General features: G+C 41.3%; 1 protein-coding gene across 2 annotated transcripts in view; it reads right to left on the bottom strand.

Moving 5' to 3' along the window:
* AKR1D1 (aldo-keto reductase family 1 member D1) overlaps positions 1 to 20,220 on the bottom strand; it is a 76,193-nt gene that overhangs the window by 20,012 nt on the left and 35,961 nt on the right. For both annotated transcript variants that reach the window (XM_058190404.1, XM_058190406.1), the window contains exon 3: positions 3,905 to 4,021. In XM_058190404.1, the coding sequence (XP_058046387.1) occupies positions 3,905 to 4,021 (117 nt within the window). The remainder of the gene's footprint in view (positions 1 to 3,904; positions 4,022 to 20,220) is intronic.

The following is a 20,220-nucleotide window of genomic DNA, read 5'->3' as shown; positions in this document are numbered from 1 at the left end:
AATTGAATAAAATAAATAAATAAATAAAATAAATATTCTGAACTACTCTCACTTTACCGCAAATTGAATAATATTAGCTGAACGTTGATCTCTAGCTTGCTAAACCATGATTTAGCAAGCTGGGAATGTACAGCTGGGCTCCCTCCCTCTCTTTAGGCAGGAAGCCAATAGAAACAAGAGCCCAAAAAAGAATTCTAGAAAAATCCGCATATCCTTCTTTTTGATGAAATCTCAAAGGAGTTTTGTGGGTGGGAGTGGGGGGAAAGGAGCAGCTGCCAACACTTTGTTAGTCACCTATATTCCAAATGTGATTCACAACAACTGTAGGAATAGTAGAAAAAATACTATTTGTGTACTTCATAGAGGGGACATCCTATTACTTGCATGGTGGCAGGAAATTATGCAAACAGTGAGATTTATGGCATTGAAAAGAATGCAAATTGTGCCTTATTTGATTCATTCACTTCAGTCTTTAGAAGGGCATACGGGGTTCATCTTCCCTTAAGCTCTCAGAGCACAGATATATTAATCTATGTCATATCTATGTCATACATACCCCTTGGCCAGGACCTGCACTGCTATTGTCCTGTCTCTTTAAGCCTTCTCAGCCAGCAAGGTAAGGTTGGTAGAAAAGCTATGCTGAGAAACAGCTGGCATATGTGTGTCTTCGTGTGTCTGTCTCTTCTGTCCGTCCGTCCATCTGACTGACTGACTGACTGACTGACTGAGGTGTGTGTTTTTATATGGAAGTCAAAGGGATAGAACAAGATAAATTTCTCCAGCGGTACTCCCAAAAAGTAGGAATAGTTGCACTCACAAGAAGTAGTAGCTGGAATAGTAGTAGTAATGAGAAAGAGTGTCATGAGTAGTGAGAGCAGTCATGAGTAGTTAGTAATAACTTGTGAATGCTTGTGAGTGCATGTTGTCTAGGGACCCGTGTTCTGTTGCTCTTTTGTGTCTTGAGCCAACCAAATCGGTGTACTTAAAAGAACTCGTGATACCCCTGTGGTCCATTTTATGGGTCACATTGTAATCAATGCTATAGCTCTCTTCCAGATTACAATAATACCAATTACAAGTTTGGTAGAGTTTTATAATTGATAGTGTTAGGTATGCTGTAAACATGTGACCAAAAAATAAATTTGTTCGTAAACATGGATGTAGCAAGGAGTCATGCAGGTTGAAAAGTGTGGGAAGAAAATTCATAGGACTATTCCTGGATATCGGAAGTACCAATAAATTTTATTATATTTAAGCTGTTATTGCCAACCTCATGGCTTGCATATGTATTAGCATTCCACAGTCAGCATTATTTATCACAGTTAAAACCCAACTCATTTGATGGTGCCTAATTGAAAACGATTGTATTACTGCAGGTTCAAGTCCCACCAGGTCCAAGGTTGACTCAGCCTTCCATCCTTTATAAGGTAGGTAAAATGAGGACCCAGATTGTTGGGGGCAATAAGTTGACTTTGTAGATAATATACAAATGGATGAAGACTATTGCTTGACATAGTGTAAGCCGCCCTGAGTCTTCGGAGAAGGGCGGGATATAAATGCAAATAAAAAAATAAAAAAAAAGACTTTCAGTTCTAGCCCAGATGGTCTTTCAGGGCTATACTATGAACTGACTTACACAGAACCTTAAGCCTTACTGCAATTGTTATGATATAGCAGCTTTACACAATATGCTATGATATGGCTTATAAGCAGTGGTGGGTTTCAAAAATTTTTACTACCGGTTCTGTGGGTGTGTCTTGGTGAGCTTGGCAAGGGAAGGATACTGTAAAATCTCCATTCCCACCCCACTCCAGGGAAAGGTTACTGCAAAATTTCCATTTCCTCCCAATCAGCTGGGACTCGGGAGGCAGAGACTAGATGGGGGTGGGGCCAGTCAGAATTTTTTCTACTGGTTCTCCGAACTACTCAGAATTTCCACTACCGGTTCTCCAGAACTGGTCAGAGCCTGCTGAAACCCACCTCTGCTTATAAGTGAAAGAACCTGCCATTATCCCACCCACCAACTCTCACTATTAATGGTGAAAGTCAAAGGGCTCAAATGGAACTTTTGCAAGCTTTTGCTTTGTTGTGATTTGGGAAGTCAGATGAGTTATGTGATTACATGAATCTATTGAAGTTTTGTGGACAATGCATTTACATAATAAAAAAACTACAGAATAGAGTAGAGTAGAGCAGAGCAGAGCGGAGTGGAGTGGAGTAGAATAGAATTGAATTGGAAGGGACCTTGGAGGTCTTCTAGTCCAACCCCCTGCTTAGGCAGGAAACCCTACACCATTTCAGACAAATGGTTGTCCAATCTCTTCTTAAAAACGTCCAGTGTTGAAGCATTTGCAACTTCTGTAGGCAAGTTGTTCCACTGATTAATTGTTCTGACAGGAAAATTCTCCTTAGTTCTAAGTTGCTTCTCTCCTTGATTAGTTTCCACCCATTGCTTCTTGTTCTACCCTCAGCTGCTTTGGAGAACAGCCCGACTTCCTCTTCTTTGTGGCAACCTTGAGATATTGGAACACTGCTATCATGTCACCCCCTGGTCCTTCTTTTCATTAAACTAGACATACATAAGGTACAAATTCATCCACAATGACATGTAAACCACATTTCAATTTAGTGCTGACATGGCAAGTCACTCTGTATACATGAGATACAGAGGCTCACGTTGAAGTAGCATGATGTATTAATTATTCTTTAAGGGAACAGTTTGCCCAAAGCTTTTCCTGTACAAAAGAATATCAATTTCTATATTTGGTATTGACTGATTTATGGGCAATTAAGACGGTCAGCAAGAAGGAAACTATTGGACATAAATCATTATATTCTAGCTTGTGCATGTTCAATAGGAATTCCTGTCCCAGAGCCACAGCTTTACTACTACATGTAGAGATTCTCAGTCATCCAGGTCATGGTTGTCCCAAAGATGCTTTTTCAAATGGCAACTGGACTTCCTTTGTTTTTCCTTTGAAGATGTTTTGCTTCTTATCCAAGAAGCTTCAGAACTGAAGAAGCTTCTTGGATGCGAAGTGAAACCAGCGGTGGGTTGCACCCGGTTCTGTCTGGTTCTTGTGAACTGGTAGTAAAAGCGGTGGAAGGCTCCGCCCACCCGTCTGGACGTCATAATGGATGGCATGTGCGCGTGCTTCTGTTGCGAACCAGTAGAAAAGATAAGTAGAACCCAACCCTGAGTGAAACGTCTTTAAGGAAAAACAAAGGAAGTCCAGTTGCCTTTTGAAAAAGTACCTTTGGGATAGCTTTATTACTATTTTACAAGAAGGGAAGATAATATATTGCAGCAATGAAGGCCAGGCTCTTACATGAATGATCTGCTACTTGGTTAGCACATCAATTAATTTGCATATCTAAAATAGGAATGAAAACAGAAAGTGATTCACAACACACTGGAACATGTAAAGAAACCCTCTCATCAAAACAGTAAAGCAAGTGGATTTCAAAGAACCTCTTCGAAAAGTTTCGCACAGCCCTAATGTGTGTACAAAATGAGTACCCCAGTTTCATATAATTTCATCTTGCCACAAATTCCATAAAAAGCTCTTGAATCCATGTCTGAGTTGATTCTTTATTGCCAGAATCCTTGCATATGTGCAAATTGAAATCAAGAAATATGCATACATATTTGAATACTGTCATCATACAACAGCTTTGCAACAGGGATATTTAAGTTGTGAATAATAGATCTTTTGACAGAGACAGTCAATATAAATCTATGGTCTCACTTCCAGGTTTGTTCTTCTGCTAACTGAGCTCTTCGCTACATAGTGATCCACAATTGTGGGATGTTGTCCCCCAAAAATAATGGCCTGTCCAAGATGCTAAGTATTTACAGTTCACAAACATATACACTAGGCGGCACTCCAGCATAATACTTTACCTGAAAAGCCATTGGCAGTTCAATGAGATAGAGATCAACATAGTCAAGCTGCAAAATTTGTAATGTCTTCTCCAGAGTTGGACGGACCATTTCTGGTGGATGGCATGTATTCCACAACTAGGGCAAAAAGAAGGAAAAGAAAGAAAGTGGGAACTTTACTCCTTGGAACTATGGAATATAGAAACACAAAATTTAAAAATATACCGTTTTGAGTGAATTATATTAATCAAAATAAACCAGCGCTAGTTATATTAAATTCTAGAATAATAAACTACAGATTTGCCAAAACAAACACAAAATGTAACATTTTTTTCCCTAAGGGAATGACTACTTTGGCAAATGTTCTTTAAACAATAGTGGAAACAGGCTAAGATACTATGCCTACTCCCGTGGGAATAACTGCAATTCAAATGACTAAAACCAGTGGTGGGATCATGCCAGTTTAACAACCAGTTCAATGATCACATGTGGTCATGCTGCGTGTGCGTGCACAGTTTTGACAAAACTAAACTTACGCGTTAGTTCTGGGAACTAACACAGCTGAGGCGCGGCAAACCACTCTGCTGCATGAATCAGCTGAGTGGATAAAGGTAAGTAAAGTGCACAGGGGCTGGCGGGTGAGCCCACCTGATCGTTGGAGCAAACCGGTTCACTTCCAGCTGATTGTCGGAGCTACTGGTACACCCGAACTTGTCCAAACCAGCTAAATCCCACCCCTGACTAAAACTTACAGTAACTCTGAGGAGAAATGAATAAAATTATGCTGCAAAGGATTTTCTACAGGGAGGAGAGAATTAAACAGTCAACTGAGTAAAATATTTATAAGATATCATTATTTTAATTGCTTAATCTTCAGCCTGAAACTTCTTGAATTGTTGCTATGCTTCCATCTTCTTTTGGGCTGTGATGCCAGGCACTGTCTTTCAAAGGATGACCTTTGATATGATGAAAGTAGCACATTTGAGGTGATGAAAACAGTCACTGAACCCCATCAAAAAAGGGGTGTTGCATTATTATCCAGATATTTCAAAGCAAATGGAGTTTCATTGTATAGATACCCCTAATGGGTTCCTTTAGACCACAACACTTATGTTCTTTACAAAAGCGAACCCAACTCTGCTGATCTAAGATCTAACCCCAAAATACTGAGTGGAGAATCCATTAATTCCAGCTGTGTTTAACAGCCATGAATAGAGTTTGTCAAAAGGAAGGAATCAAGTATCCTTGAAGTGTTTGAGATTGTAACTTCCATAATCTGTTCGCCATGCTGCATTTTCTGTTCACCATGCTGATAAGGGCTAATGGAAGTTGCAGACCCAAATATCTGGAAGGTTCTTAGGTTGTTTCCCCCACAGGAACAAATGATAGTGTTAATATTATTAATGCTTTTAATGCTGTAAAGCACCCAGAATTGCTTTGAAACGAGATGGGTAGCAAATAAATTCAATAAGTAAATTATATATATATATATATATATCTGCAGGTGGGAATTTCAAAACAATTGTAAAAGCAATGTGTTCATTGCCCAGATTTTCAGATCAACTTTCAATGACAAAGATTACAGTCCTTTCCTCATTCAGATCGAATTTATTTATTTTTCTTTTATTTATTTGCATTGCGCCTTTATTATTTTTATAAATAACTCAAGACCGCGAACATATCTAACATACCTTCTTCCTCCTATTTTCCCCACAACAACAACCCTGTGAGATGGATTGGGTTGAGAGAGAGTGACTGGCCCAAAGTCATCCAGCTGGAGTCAAACGTACCGTTTTGGACACAAATATAGATTGAGGATTGCATTGCCTAATTGTGAGCCAACTCTTGGCTTCACTGCATCATTTTCAAAGTTTACACAAAGAGCAGCCTCTACAAAATAAATCCCCTTCTGAGTGAAACTATGATCTGTGTTAAATGTATCTTTTGTTTGTATCCTGGATATTTAAAATAAGATTCTTGTTCAGTAATTCTTTTTCTTTTTCCTTTTTTGACCCTATCAATTGTGCATTTTATGATCTATTTTGTAAAGGTAATTGCCTCATATCAAACCATGAGAACGAGAGAAAGCTGCCAGATCCCTCTTCTGCCAAAGTTATCACTTTGTCAGGAACAATATTTTAGCATCATGAATGGGATGATCTATGGGGAAGGATGCCGTGGCTCAGTGGCTAAGATGCTGATCTTGTCAATCAAAAGGTTGGCTTTGATCAGCATGTCAAAATATGGACGTTGATGCTTTCCACCAGCAAAATAATTAGGACTTGTATGACCCATCTTTCTGACAACTCTTCCAAGTTATTTAGGGTGCCTTGTCTTACCAACTCATATCTTAATTTGTCAGCAACTCCCTCACTAAATTGGTAAATCAGAGCTGGTCTTCCCATCCCACATCTCTGGCAAATATACATACAATATTTATATATACAATACAATATGTACTGTATACAATACATACAAAAACTTATACATACAATACATCCACACTTTCTGCTGACCTTGCTTGAGTTTCTGAGTATCACAGCTGCAGTCAGGAGCCTCACAAAATCATCAAAGGGAATTCTCAATCTTTGTATGAAGTTTTAATAATTGTCCACCACTAGTTTGTTGCCCTTAATGATATAGCCCATCTGGCTGCCCTTTCTTTCAGGAAACTCAGCATGGAGGTCACTTTGGTGCAATCTGTGGGAGATTCTGTTGGTCAGCCTGCCATAAATAGACCATGCTGAATCACGAAGGTCAGGAACTGGTCTTGGTCTCCTCCAAACACCTCTGGAATTCTCATGAGAGCACAGAAATACTAGTTGCACTAAAGACTGTTGGCCAAGTCCAATTCTATCTCAACTTTTGCATTAGCTGCCTCATGGCATTTTGAAAGTTATTCATAAACTTGTCTGTTGTTGGTGTTGCAACAATGCTGCAACCAAGTGCTCAGTGAGAATGGAGTACCCTGAGGACCAAAGGCCATCTCTACCAACAAAGGAAAGACCATCAGCCTCTCTTGAAAGAGACTTGCAAGGTTGATGTCAGACCAAGGTAGGTAGACCAGACCAGGAAAATAATTCCAGAGGAAGATTATAACTACAGTTAGACTGGCTACCCTAATTGAATCTTGCAAATCTTGATTGTGCTGTTTTATGTGCTATGTTCCTTCTTGCTTCAAACGCTCTACCATCATCCCAGTGCCGAAGAAGCCCACCATCAAGGAACTGAATGACTACAGACCAGTTGCTTTAATATCTGTAGTCATGAAAACCTTTGAAAGGCTAGTGCTTTCCTACTTGAAAACCATCACGGATCCGCTGTTAGACTCCTTGCAATTTGCATACCGAGCAAATAGATCAACAGATGATGCTGTTAATATGGCTCTGCACTATATCCTACAACATCTTGAGTCTCCAAAGACCTATGCAAGGGTCCTTTTTGTAGACTTTAGTTCAGCATTCAATACCATCATTCCAGACATTCTTCTAACTAAGCTAAACCAGCTACAGGTACCAGAACAGACCTCTAAGTGGATCACAAGCTTCCTAACAAACAGGAAGCAGCAGGTGAAGCTAAGCAAGATCACATCAAATACCTGTACAATTAGCACAGCCCCCCACCCCAAGGCTGTGTGCTCTCCCCACTTCTCTTCTCTCTGTATACCAATGACTGCATCTCCAACAATCCATCTGTTAAGCTACTGAAGTTCGCAGATGACACAACAGTGATCGGTCTCATTCGAGACAATGACGAATCCGCATATAGACGAGAGGTCGAATGACTAGCCTTGTAGTGCAACCAAAACAATCTGGAACTGAACACACTCAAAAACGTAGAAATGGTGGTAGACTTTAGGAGAAACCCTTCCATATTTCCACCTCTCACAGTACTAGACAACACAGTATCAACAGTAGAAACCTTTAAATTTCTAGATTCTATCATATCGCAAGGTCTAAAATGGACAGCTAACATCAAAAACATCATCAAAAAAGGACAACAAAAATGTTCTTTCTGCGCCAACTCAGTAAGCTCAAACTGCCCAAGGAGCTGCTGATTCAGTTCTACAGAGGAATTATTGAGTCTGTCATTTGCACTTCTATAACTGTCTGGTTCGGTTCTGCAACCCAACAAGAAAGACACAGACTTCAGAGGATAATTAGAATTGCAGAAAAAATAATTGCTACCAACCTGCCTTCCATTGAGGACCTGTATACTGCACGAATCAACAAGAGGGCCGTGAAAATATTTACAGATCCCTCACATCCTGGACATAAACTGTTTCAACTCCTACCCTCAAAACGACGCTATAGAGCACTGCACAACAGAACAACTAGACACAAGAACAGTTTTTCCCGAAGGCCATCACTCTGCTAAACAAATAATTCCCTCAACGCTGTCAAACTATTTACTAAATCTGCACTACTATTAATCTTCTCATAGTTCCCATCACCAATCTCTTTCTACTTATGACTGTATGACTGTAACTTTGTTGCTGTCAATCCTTATGATTTATATTGATATATTGACCATCAATTGTGTTGTAAATGTTGTACCTTGATGAACGTATCTTTCTTTTATGTACACTGAGAGCATATGCACCAAGACAAATTCCTTGTCTGTCCAATCACACTTGGCCAATAAAAATTCTATTCTATTCTATTCTATTCTATTATGCCTTATACTTATACTTCTATATTGAATCAGGAAGGCATCTGTCTGAGCCGTTATCTTCCCTCTCAAGGCTCAAAAAATGTTTCAGCCTCCTTTGTCCAGGTAATGGTTCTTGCATATTTCCATCAAGGTCATCTTTACTCTCTACAACTGTGTATGAGGGTAATGATTAAAAATCACCCTGTTCAAATGCAGATTTTAAGACTTTGAAGACCTGTCTTTGTGCCCAAACCTGGGGCCCCATTTCCTGGCTATATTGACATTAGGAGTTACAATTTGTTTCCTCAACTGCCATATATATTTAATTTTGTGCTACTGTATGTTGTAACTGTTTTTAAGTGTTCTATGATTGTTTGACATTCAAAGTCATTTGTTTGAGATGGACAGTTATAGAAATGAAAGGAAGGGAGGGAGGGAGGGAGGGAGGAAGGAAGGAAGGAAGGAAGGAAGGAAGGAAGGAAGGAAGGAAGGAAGGAAGGAAGGAAGGAAGGAAGGAAGGACACAATACCTATTGTCAGGACCGATGCTCTCTGGATGTATTGTAACATAATTCCTATTATCTAGAATCAAATAAGTCATTCTGCTAAGTATGGTTAATGAGAAGTTTCCTATCATTCAATAACTTAGGGCCATGTGATCATCAAACTAAACGGTGGGAGATTCAATACAAAGATAAAGTTACCTCTATGATTTTACACATAAATCAAGCTGTCGGTTAGCACCACAAGTGCCCTTAAAATGGCTCTGAATCAAAATACACTAAGAGCCACCTCCTCCAGATATGTTAAATTCACCAACAGCCATTTTGCCTGGAGGATTTTGAAGTTATTCCACATAGCTGGAAGATGACCATTTTGGGAAAGGCTAAATAACTCCCATGTAAATTTCAACTCACGGAAAACGGGACTGGGAGAGATTTGACCTAGTTGAACTCAGGGATTCCACACAAGGAACTCTACATCTCCCAATTCTCCTTTTTCTGAAGTATAACCCAGAGGGAGATCCAGCCAGCCAACCAGCAGAAGAATGGCATCTCATCTGAACTTTTTAAAATTGTGTAATTGAATGTTGAGGACTCCACAGTGCATCTTATCAGCATCCCTGGGAAGAAAAATTATAGGAAATTTCTTCCAAAGATCTAGGGCCGTGATGGCGAAACTATGGCACACTTGCCAGAGGTGGCATGCAGAACCCTCATTTGTGAGCAGGTGAACCGTCGCCCCAGCTAAGCTCTGCTGTGCATGCGTGCATGCGCCTCCCGCCAGCCACCTGGTCTTTAGGTCTCTGCTGCACTTGCACGGGGGTGGGGAACATGCAGGGTCTGCACACGCATGTGCTAGGGGCAGGGGGCATGTGGGGGAAGCGCACATATGGGGGGCCAGCACATGCATGCATGGGGCAGGATGCATGCGCAAGGGCCATGCACGCATTGCATTTTGGGGGTTTGGGTTTTCAGCACTCGGTCCGGAAAAGGTTAGCCATCACTGATCTAGGGGAGGCGATGGTTCAATGGTTAAAGAAGCTGAGCTTGTCAAATCTGAGCTCCATGCAATGGGGTAAGATCATGTTCCGCGCTCCAGCTCTTGTCCACCTAGCAATTCGAAAGCAAGCAAATGCGAATAGATAAGAGCCTAAGGCAATTTTTATGTTAAATAAAAGGGACCAGAAAGCCCTAAAGAGTCAAAAACAAGCCACTTGTCTGAAATGGTATAGGGCAGTGATGGCGAACCTATGGCACACACGCCAAAGGTGGCATGCAGCGCCCTCGCTGTGGGCACGCGAGCCTTCGCCCCAACTCGGCTCCACCGCACATGCACCTCCCCCTGCCCAGCTGGTCTTTGGATCTCTCCTGCGCATGCATGGGGGCGGGGTGCATGCAGAGGGCGCACACACATGCGGAGATGGGGGTATGCGGGGAGGGCCAAACACAAGTATGGGGGTGCACATGCACATTTTGGGGGCACATGCACATGATTTGGGCACTCGGTCCGGAAAAGGTTAGCCATCACTGGTATAGGGTCTCCTGTTTGAGCAAGAGGTTGGACTAGAGTCCCTTCCAGCTCTATCCAAAGTCCCTTCCAGCTCTATCTTGACTAATTAAATTAAATAGGTACCACTTCAATGGAAAGGTAACAGTGTTCTATGCGTCCTTGGCTGGCCACGTGATCACAAAAATTGTCTTCAGACACTGCTGGCTTCCTCAGCTAAGCGACAGAGATGAGCACTGTGCTGTAGAATCAGACATGACTGACAGAGAAAGTCCCTCTGTCCCAATCAGCTCTAGCGTTATAGTGACATAAGTGCAAGACTTTTAATAACCCTTTCCATCCCTGACATTTGCCACCTGCAGTTTATCTGTTGGGACAAAACACCAACATTTGAGTCACAAGATGAAAAGTAAGCTTTTCTCCATCTGTTTGCAACACTCATTTGCTTAATCACATCTGCTGACTGTTACCCTTTTTCAATGTTTTCAAATTGCAAGTGTTTCAAGATTGTTTTTGTCAGATTTCTGAAAAAGAAATCTTTGAAATATGAAATATGAAGGCTGCTACATTTATCACTGTCTGGATGGGAGGCATCATGCCTATCATTGCTAACTGCTGGGAAATGTAAACAGAGGGATGTTGTTATTATATTTTTATCTTGTCTTTTCGTAGATAACTCAAGGCAGAAAATAGATCTAATTCTCGTGCCTCCTCTTTTCCCCACAGAAATAACCCTGTGAGAGACAACATCGCCCAGACAACTTTTGCACTTAAGACAGGCCAACAACTCATAGTCTCCTGGTTAGCTGCTACATAAAACTTGCTTTTGCACTGGTGCCATATTTGGAGACTTTCTAGAAGTTTCTATTGTGTGAGATCCAGAAAGGCAAACTGATTCAGAATCAGAAACATCAGATGTTTGTCAGAGAATAGCAGTAGCCATCTGGACTGGTACCATAAGACTAGTACTCCACAATGTAAGTAGTTCTGGTCCAGTGGTGGGTTATTCAAATAATTTAACAACTGGTTCACCCAGGATCAGGTTGGCTGTCATGGGAGGCATGGCCCATCCCCATCCTCCAGCTCCGCCACACATGTGGGATGAGCTTCCCATGATGGTCATCTTGACCCTAGGTGAACCAGTTGTTAAATTACCACCATGATCTGCTATCAAAGTGGATCCTGGCGGCTGCGCTGCAATGGAGAAATGGGCAATGGAGCAGCTGGCGCGAGGGAAGGAGGAGGAGCATTGCAGCACTGTGCCCAGGTTCCACTTTGATAGTGGGGGGGTGGATAATTTAACAACCGGTTCGCCTGAACCGGTGCAAACCAATTGAATTCCACCACTGTCTTGATCCCATATTAACCAAGTCTTCGTTTCACAATCTTTCTGAGGTATTCTGGCAACCGCAAAGTATCCCAGGAAATGCCATAAAGACCCATCATATTGCTAATGGCTGGACATCTTTAGGTCAGTCATTCTCTCTCCTGGGCTAACCAACAACCCTGTGAGGAAAATAGGAGGAAGGAGCATAATGTATACCCCCTTGGGTTGTACCAAACAAAGGCAGGATACAAATTTAACAACAAAGAAATGAATGCCCATCTTCTATGAAGAACATAAATCCTCTTTTCATATCAGGACAACCTGACTGGTTGAATTAATCATTAATTTCAATCAATAACTAAACATAAAAATCCAGATCTGGTTCTCTAGCCTACTTCCAACTAGAGTGTTACAATTACATTAGAAGGACATTTGGGGACAATTTATCTCAAAAGAATTGATTGCACCTGCCCTGCTGAAATGGGTATTCTTTTAACATAACCACCCGATTGTTGTGGCTTTATATTTTTCACGGTCTGTGCTAAAATGCCACAATTATTTATCTCACAATAATAAAGTAAACAGCAGAGGAGGGGACAAATTGTACTATTTTGTTATTCTTTGGTAAGGGAAGCCATCTACTCCCTAAAGCTGGAATGTTTGGGCTGATAATTACACAGGAAAGGTATTAAAACAGTAGCAAAATTTGGAGTAGAATTGCAGAATTCAACAGAATGAGCACACAACGCCCTTAATCTGAGCATAACAGTCTTACTAAGTTTATACACATATGTTATAATGCATATAAGCTACCATATTTTTCAGAGTATAAGATGCATCTTTCCCCCCTTAAAAGGGGGTGAAAATTTGGGTGCGTCTTATACACTGAATGTAGCCACGCCGACCCACTGGCCCCCACCCTTTGGCCTATGCCTCCCAGCAATTTACCTCCTTGCAGCAAGCAGCAAGAAGAAACATTTCAGCACAGCCTAATTAGCACAAGTTAATTGTCCCCGACTCTCAGCTGTTTCAGGCTAATCAAACTATGCTGAAAACAAAAATTAAAGTAAAGCAGGCTGTTTGCTGTTTGCTGCAAGGAGGCAAAATTGCTGGGAGATTTCTTTTTATTGTTTTCCTCACCAAAAAAGGTAGGTGTATCCAGTGCGTCTTATACTCTGAAAAATACGGTAGTCCTCAACTTACCATTTTTCATTTAGCAACTGTTCAAAGTTACAATGTCACTGAAGAAAGGGAAACACAACTGGCCCTCACATTTAAAACCATTGCAGCATCCTCTTAGTCACATAATCAAAATTCAGGAGCTTCGCAACCGCCTTGTATTTACAAAAGTTTCAGCATCACAGGGCCATATGATCACCATCTGCAACCTTCCCAGCCGGCATCTGAGAAGCAAAATCCATTGGGGAAGCCAGATTCATTTAACAACTGCCCTGAATTGGTTAACAAATCTGGCAAAAAGAAAAAAAAAGTTGTAAAATTGGGTGTGACTCATTTAACTACCTCTCTTGGCAACTTCAATTCTGATTCCAATATAAGTTGAGGATTACCCATACTGTGTCAAGGAATCTCCTTTGCGGAAATGAGAATAGCAGAGTCGGATGGGACTTGGAGGTCTTCTTGTCCAACTACTCCTGCTCAGGCAGGAAACCCTTCAGAGAAATGATTGTACAATCTCTTCTTGCCTTTTCTTGAGTGAATGATGGATCTAATGGCAGGAAATCTTGTATGCTGGGATACAAGATTGTATGTGGATTTCGATCTGTCTTATATCCACCATGCAAATAAAGTAGGTGTGTACTGAGCATTCTTTCAAAAAAAATTCAGCGTTTTAAAAAAGGCAGCTGATTAAATAAACTTCTGTGCACAGGAGAGTTGGAAGATCAGTTACAAATTGCTGCTCTAAAAGTGTTATATCTTTAATCCTTTACCTTTGTCAGTTTCAGAGACAAGATTTAATGCTGATAGAGAATATAAATATATTACAAAAAATGGAGGTTATCACTTACAAAGAGGTTTTGACTATGGAAAAAGGGGAATTACAGTTAAAATCTAGGGATGTATGTATCCAAATGTGAAAGCAAAATGTTGGAGATGTGATTGTGAGGATGCTACCTATTATCATATATGGTGGACTTGCAAAAAAGTTAAAGCCTTTTGGATTAAAATATGGTGGATTATGCAGAACATTTTGAAAAAGAAGATCAAGTTTGTTCCACAGTTCTTTTTATTAGGAATAATTCCAGATTGCACTGTTATAGAGACAAAACTGATTTTGAATTTAATAACTGCAGCAAGACTATTGATTGCACAATATTGGAAGAAAGAAGACTTACCTACAATTGGAGAATGGATTAGTAAAGTATCAAATTTAGCAGAAATGGCAAAAATTTCTGCCTATTTGAAAGACTGTACACAAGAAAAATATATTTTGGAATGGAGAAAGTGTATTGATTATATTGAAAATAGGTATCAGATTAAAAAATATCAATTAGTTTTTGAGTGAAGTTAGGAATTGACATGTATTAGAGTTTAAGAAAGAAGGGAATTGATAATGTGATGGTTTGATGGTGTGAAATGGAATATGTTTTATGTTATATTTTAGATTATGTTTGTTGTTACAATACCCTGTATTCTGTTCTGGGAAGTCTTGGGGGTGGGGAGGGGGGGAAATGGGGGGGGGGAAGGGGAAGATTATAAGTTGATTGATTGCCATTGTACAGAAATAAGGGTAGAATTAAATAAGTTGGAATGGTGTAAAGTCGGGGCTGCTTGGTAACCACTCCCGAAGGGAAAGGGTAAGGAAAGAGGAGTAAAGAAGGAAGAAAGTAGGTAGGTAGGTAGGTAGGAAAGAAGGGAGGGAGAAGAAAGGATAGGAGGAGAAGAAGGAGGAGAAGATAGAGGGTTAGAAAGGATGGTAGTGAGAAGTGGGAAAGAGGAGGGGAAGTAGGAAAGCGAGGAAAAGGATGGTAGGAAAAGTCGAAGAAGGATGAGAAGGGTAGAAAGGATTAAGGGAGGGAGTGGCGGTTGAGTAGCCCGGATTGAGCATAATTTGAGTATAGGATTGATTGTTGTATAAGTGATTGTATTGTACACTGGTCAAATTGTGGGAATTATTATGGAAAAAAATAAAAAAAAATTTGCCCTAAAAAAAAAAAAGATTTAATTCTGCATTATACTGTGTTTCCCCAAAAATAAGACAGGGTCTTATTTTCTTTTGACCCCTGAAATAAGTGCTTGGCATTATTTTCAGGGAGGCCTTTTTTTTCCTTTCCTTTTCTTTTTTGAGGTGCAGGAGGAGCGTGCTTGCCATACCTGGGGGGTGTTGGGGGAGTACAGAGCTTCAACCATTGGTGCTTGTCCAACAACAAGCAAGGCTGCAGTGGTAGGACACGGCAGGACAGCGCTGGCCAGCTGCTCGTCAGCAGGCCACTCTCCTGGCCAGGTCTGGCTGTGAGCGGCATCGGCAGGCAACGAGGTGCGTGGCTGGTGCGAAGAACAAGGAGGTGATGGCAGTGACAGGGATCCGGCAGCAATGCAACACAGCCGCTCATCAGCTGTTCGCCCCCACAGCCATGTACACACTTCCAGCCATGCTTTCCAGGACTCTGCACCATGCCACCGGCCCTGCCACGCTGCTGCGACCAGATGTCCTGTCGCCGTTGCCTGCCCTTCAATGTTGCAATCCTGGAATATGCTGAAGGCTCAGAATGGGGCATTTTTGCAAATGGCTTGAGAATGGGGAAGGGAGATTTTCCTGCCTCTCACCCTGTTCTGAAGCTCAACACAGACTGAGAACAGGATAAGAGGCAGGAAAATCCCCCCTCCTGATTTTCAAGCCATTCGCAAAAATGCCACATTACGAGCGTTCAGCATATTCCAGGATTGCAACAAGGCGGAGGCAGCGGGACACGTCAGGACAGTGCCAGCCAGCCACTCGTCAGTAGGCTGCTCTCCTGGCTGGGTCTGGCCACAAGCATCAGGCAACGAGGTGTGTGTTCAGTGCAAAGAACAGGGACGGGACTTCCAGGGACAGAACAACATGGCTGCTCATCAGCTGTTCGCCACTGTGGCCATGCACGCGCTTCCAGCCATGCTTCCCAGGACTCTGCACCATGCCATCAGCCCAGCCACACTGCTGGGTTTGCTAGGGTTTGCGGGAGCGGCCTCCATGAAGCCGTACCACATGGATGGCAGGTGCGTGTGGGGCGCATGGAACATGTCCCCCACCCGCCGAGGAAATGGCAGGGACTAGCTACGCAGGCACTTCAAAGGCCTTATTTTTGGGGGAGGGCTTATTTTAGTGCATGCACTCAAAAGCCCGATTGGGCTTATTATCAGGAGAGGACTTAATTTTGGGAAAACACGGTACATTCATTTTAACTTTAATGTTTTCATTACTTATAGTGAAATAACTATGAATCTCGATGGAAAATGTGGGAAGAATTTAGTAATGAGCTGAAATTAACTGGTGTGTCCTTCCCTTATAGAATAAAAGAATAACAGAGTTGAAAAGGACCTTGGAGGTCTTCTAGTCCAACCCTTCTGCTTAGGCAGGAAACCCTATACCATTTCAGACAAAATGGTTGTCCAATCTCTTCTTAAAAACTTCCAATGTTGGAGCATTTACAACTTCTGGAGGCAAGTTGTTCCACTGATTAATTGTTCTCACTGTCAGAAAATTACTCCTTAGTTCTAGGTTGCTTCTCTCCTTGATTATTTTCCACCCATTGCTTCTTATTCTACTCTTAGGTGCTTTGAAGAATAGTTTGAGTCCCTCTTCTTTGTGGCAACCCCTGAGATATTGGAAGACTGCTATCATGTCTCCCCTAGTCCTTCTTTTCATTAAACTAGACATACCCAGTTCCTGCAACTGTTCTTCATATGTTTTAGCCTCCTAAACATCTTTTCTGCAGTCTTTCTCAACATCTTTTTTATAACGGAGTGACCAAAACTGGGTGCAATATTCCAAGGCATTATAAAGTGATATTAACACATGATCTTGATTCTATTCCTCTGTTAATGTAGCCCAGGACTGCTTTGGCTTTTTTGGAAGCTGCAGCACACTCTCCACAAGAATTACTCTTGCAGTTACTGTTGTTGACAAAGAAGAAATCTAAAGTATTTTAGGAGCAATTTTTCACTAGTCCATCAGCAGAAGGAAGCAGTCTCATAGGATGACCTTGCAAGCAGAACTTTTTAACCAGGGATGAAGCTATTTCATTGATGAAACCCATCTGCCTCATTCACCAGAATTTCAACAAACAGAATTTCAATAAATCTAAGATGATACTCCAATTTTAAAGGCAAATTATCTGAAAAGGTTTTTTCTTCTTCTTCAGGAAAACAAACATAGTGTTCCACCACAATTAAAAACAACAAAGATTAAAATAAGGATGGGGATCATAATGATGGCCATGATCCAAACAGTAAATCAGGTTTCTAAAAACTATAGATGCATGTTCCAGAAAACAAATGCAGTTATTTGTCAGTGATATGATTTAGTTCTTTTGTAAGGCATGATCAAGCTATGAATTAAAATGCCAGGGGAAGCTGTCCATCAGTTCAGAGACCTCATGTCTCCTGATGGAGAGCAACTGTGGTCAAAAGAAAGAGTTTTATAGTTCCTAGGTAGGGAAAAGACACATGCATCTTCTTCATTGCCTGGCAGAATGCTGTTTCAACTGCTGAATGAAGCAATTCACAGCTCCTGGCTGGAAGGTGTTGAAACTAATGCTCTAAGAGTGTTTTCTTCTGGTGAGACAGTCTATCAGGGCAACCTGGTCTACCCAATTATGGAACAGAGCATACTGCTTCCGCTTTCGCCTTTCAACCCCAATCCAGGAGCCTTCACAGGCAGTCGCTTTCACGACAAACTATTTTTGTGTTGTATTTATGTTTTACCGACAAAGAAATAAAGGGCGATTTCAAGCTATTTAGTTCTCATCAGCTAGCCATACCCTTCTGGGATTTGAACCCAGGCTACATGCATATTAAAGGTAAAGGTTCCTCTTGAACATATGTGCTAGTCATTCCTGACTCTAGGGCAGTGGTGAAATCCAATTTTTTTTACTACCGGTTCTGTGGGCGTGGCTTGGTGGGCATGGTGTGGCTTGATGGGCATGACTTGGTGGGTGTGGCAGGGGAAAGATACTGTGAAATCTCCATTCCCATCCCACTCTGGGGCCAGCCAGAGGTGGTATTTGCCAGTTCTCTGAACTGCTCAAAATTTCTGCTACCAGTTTCCAGAACCTGTCAGAACCTGCTGGATTTCACCCCTGCTCTAGGGGGCAGTGCTCATCTCGGTTTCAAAACCGAAGACCCAACACTGTCCGAAGACATCTCTGTAGTCATGTGGCCGGCATGTCTAAATGCCAAAGGCACACAGAACGCTGTTACCTTCCCACCAAAAGTGGTCCTTATTTTTCCACTTGCATTTTTACGTTCTTTCAAACTGCTAGGTTGGCAGAAGCTGGGACAAGTAACGGGAGCTCACCAAAAATAAAAAACTTGTTATAAAAAAGTAACGGGAGCTCACCCCATTTCACAGCACCAGGGGTTCGAACCACTGAACTGCCAACCTTTCGATTGACAAGCTCAGCATCTTAGCCACTGAGCTACCGCATCCCATATATGCATATTAAGTGGATGTGTTAATCTCTAAGCCAAAGGCTCTCCTTGCTATGTTGGCTATACCAGGGGAGAGATTAAGTGTTTTTTCTAATGCTCTAAGATGCAGATAGCTTAACTGATAAGGCATAGCAGGAAGACCAGGCAAATTTTGTAGAGCAAGAATAGGCAACATTTTAATGGTTGAGACTTATATTTAATAGTGGAGAGGGACATGAAGACCGCAAGGGCAATGACATAAAAAAGGATGAAGCATCATGCATATCAACAAGGCTAGGATTTTCCACCAGGGGTATGTGCTTTATAATTTTTTTAATGATATATGCCAGTTACAGAACTTACAATTTTTGTGTGTTTCCTCCCCCAACATGGCTATCCATTTAGGTTTGGGGGAGCTGCAACAAAGAGGATAGAAGCCTATGGGAGAATAGCAATGTGTGTTGTAATTGCAGCCTCATTTCACGTTGCATTCAATTTCTTCAGTTAGATCAGTGGTAGTCAACCTGGTGCCTACCGCCCACTAGTGGGCGTTCCAGCTTTCATGGTGGGCAATAGGGGTTTTGTCCGATACTGAAGCACTTTTCTTTTTTTAATTTAATTGACTTTTAAAAAAAAATTCATAGCATTATTTAAAAACATTTTCATTAGGTTTTCATAAAATTCCCCGTGACAATTTAAATTTCTGAAAATATACTATTTGTATCACCCGCGCATAAGTTTAGTTCACGTTATGTAAGTGAAACTAAATAGCGCTTTCAAACAACAAAGCCTCGTCCCAGAATAGCTTGTGCATCTCCCCCCACACCACCCAGCTGTAACAGACAAGCAGTGCTGGTAGCCGGCACCCCCCCCAAACCCAATCCACAATGCACAAGAGGCATGTACAGACGACGATACAGGGAGCATTACTGTGGAACTGGTGCGCGGTTAGAAAATTTTACTACTAACAGAGATACAAAAGTTTGCGGTAGGTATAAAAAGGTTGACTACCCCTGAGTTAGATAGACAGGTTGCCATTAAAGCCAATAGTTGTATGTTATCAGAAATTAGCTCTCTTTTTAATCAGGAATTTGAACATTGCCTGGAAACAGCAACCCAATGTTCAGCCTTTTAACCGAGGGTTTAAAATTGATTTCTTCTTATTTCCAAAACTTTGGAAATTGATTGAAATTTAAAGGTTTTTATAGAGATTCTATTGGCTTCTTCTTCCTCTTCAAGAAAGCTAAGCTTTAGACACAAGAAATCAAGCTTCAGACACAAGAAATTAACCATTTCCTGTAGCCTTTTCCAGCATAGATCAATGAACTGCTTCAGAGACTGATCTCTTAACAGAATCTGACTTTTATTTGCAAGGATTTTATATTTTTTTTCTTGCCTGAAAGCCCGTTGTTTAAAGTGGCAGGGTCAAGGTTAATTAAAACCACATTCATATTTTCCATTTTGCTATTAAAAGCCTTCGTAATTTTAAGGAGGCTATGCCCCAACATTGTTGGCGTTCCTGTTCACCCTCAAACATTGGCGTTTCTGATTTTAATTTTTAAAGAACTGCAAAAATCCTGCAAATGTAAAACTGCCACTAGGGGATTTGGGGAAGCAAAATGGAGATCTTAAGTTTCTGCAAGACTTTGGGCACTCAATTAGCTTCTTAAAAACTCCCCCCTCCCCCAAAACAGGCCTCAAGTTTTGTTTCAAGTCACTCA

Source organism: Ahaetulla prasina, chromosome 7, assembly GCF_028640845.1.
Source record: "Ahaetulla prasina isolate Xishuangbanna chromosome 7, ASM2864084v1, whole genome shotgun sequence".
Classification (NCBI taxonomy): Eukaryota; Metazoa; Chordata; class Lepidosauria; order Squamata; family Colubridae; genus Ahaetulla; species Ahaetulla prasina.
Note: the sequence above shows the minus strand (reverse complement) of the source record. Positions and strands in the feature narration are given on the sequence as shown.